The sequence below is a fragment of the Meleagris gallopavo genome, chromosome 14 (assembly GCF_000146605.3).
Source record: "Meleagris gallopavo isolate NT-WF06-2002-E0010 breed Aviagen turkey brand Nicholas breeding stock chromosome 14, Turkey_5.1, whole genome shotgun sequence".
In the NCBI taxonomy this organism is placed as follows: domain Eukaryota; kingdom Metazoa; phylum Chordata; class Aves; order Galliformes; family Phasianidae; genus Meleagris; species Meleagris gallopavo.
This window is the reverse complement of record NC_015024.2, coordinates 275,710-277,084: the sequence shown is the minus strand read 5'-3', so window position 1 is coordinate 277,084 and position 1,375 is coordinate 275,710. Positions and strand designations below refer to the sequence as shown.

General features: G+C 49.9%; 1 protein-coding gene across 2 annotated transcripts in view; it reads right to left on the bottom strand.

The window, feature by feature from the left end:
* GLT8D1 (glycosyltransferase 8 domain containing 1) overlaps positions 1-1,295 on the bottom strand; it is a 4,843-nt gene extending 3,548 nt beyond the window's left edge. The window contains exons 1-2 of one of the 2 annotated variants that reach the window (XM_010718265.3): positions 1,070-1,295; positions 306-522 (exon numbers count right to left, since the gene is read on the bottom strand). In XM_010718265.3, coding sequence (XP_010716567.1) covers positions 306-385 — 80 coding nt within the window. In that variant the 5' untranslated portion in view covers positions 386-522; positions 1,070-1,295. Of the gene's footprint in view, positions 1-305; positions 864-1,069 lie in introns of those variants that run through there. The other variant, XM_003209953.4, reaches the window with a different exon arrangement.
* Between the last annotated feature and the right edge of the window lie 80 nt (positions 1,296-1,375).

The window sequence follows — 1,375 nt, the reverse complement described above, 5'->3', positions numbered from 1 at the left end:
AAAAAAAAGAGAAAGAAAGAGAGAGAAACTTGATTGCATGCATTTAAATTGGTCAGGTGAGATGCAGGAAACAACCCCTCTACTGACGTGCTCCAGCCTCACCCACTGGATGTCTCTTCTCCATCACTGAAACACTACCAGAAGGAACAACTGCAGTCCCCATTGCAGCTTTGCCAAAAAGATGCAGTGAGCAGCAGTAGACAGGGCAGCGAGCAATGCTGAGAGCAGTATCAGGCAAATTCAGCTCTTTTCAAAGAGACTCCGGTTTTACAGGATTGTGGGAAGCTAACAGAAAAAACCATTACCTCAAGTGGTCCACAGTGTCGTTCAAAGTAACAATATAGAAAACCACGTTGGATTTGGTGTTACGGTAAATGCTGTTCATGGCTGCAATTGCACCTCCAAGCCTCTCATCTGAGGCTGCAATGACCACAGAAATTTCCTTATCATTCCTTTCATCTGTCAGCCTCTGGGGAGCAGCAGGTATGAAGTCTATAGGCTGAAGTCCTAACGGATTGGAATCTGCAGAGAACAAATGGCAGCACATGCTTATTTTCCATAAGTGAAACACAGGAATTATCACCATGCTAAATGCCCCCCCCCACAATTGTTTCTATCACACAAGTGCCTCGATGTCCGAGATGAGAAACGTGGACCAGAGCAGCCCAGCACCAAACACGCACACGACAGACCCCGCTTGTTGAGAATCCAAGCTGTTAACATACTTGGAAACATCCCATTTGCAAATAAAGTGCGTGTAACTGCTTTAAATGCTCACACACAGCACAGCAAGGTGCTACGTGGCGGCTTCAGCTACAACAGGCTACGCTCCCCCTGGGTCCCATTCGCCACACCTACAGCCACCCTCCCCCCTCCCTGCTGTTACCCCAACCACTCCCCACCAGTCACGCTGACCTTCCCCCTTCTACTTTTGTTTCTTCTTAGGTAAAAACTAATGGAAAAAGAACCCAGATTCTAAATTACCACCATTGCTGCAAGATTCTTCTGCCTGATTATCAAGGTGTCACACACAGCCCTGTTTTATTCCAAGCACCACGGATCCCATTACCTCAGCTGAAGCAGCAAGAATTTATCCTCCCAGCACAAAGACGAAAAAGGGGGACCAGCAGCTGAAATGCAGGGCCACATCAGCTGTAGGAGTTCCCCGCTAAGCAGGCTTTTGTAACGCTGCCCATATAACTCCAGGTCACCTCAGCAACGTGAGGAACAGAGCTGGAAAGCGGGAAATCGGGGGTTCACAGGGACGTGGAGAGGCTCTGTGGGGCCGGGAAGGGCAGAGGGCAGCAGCTGGGGGCAGCAGCACAGGGATGGAGCCCCGTTAGGAGAGCAGAGCTGCGGTGTCTGCACAGCCCCG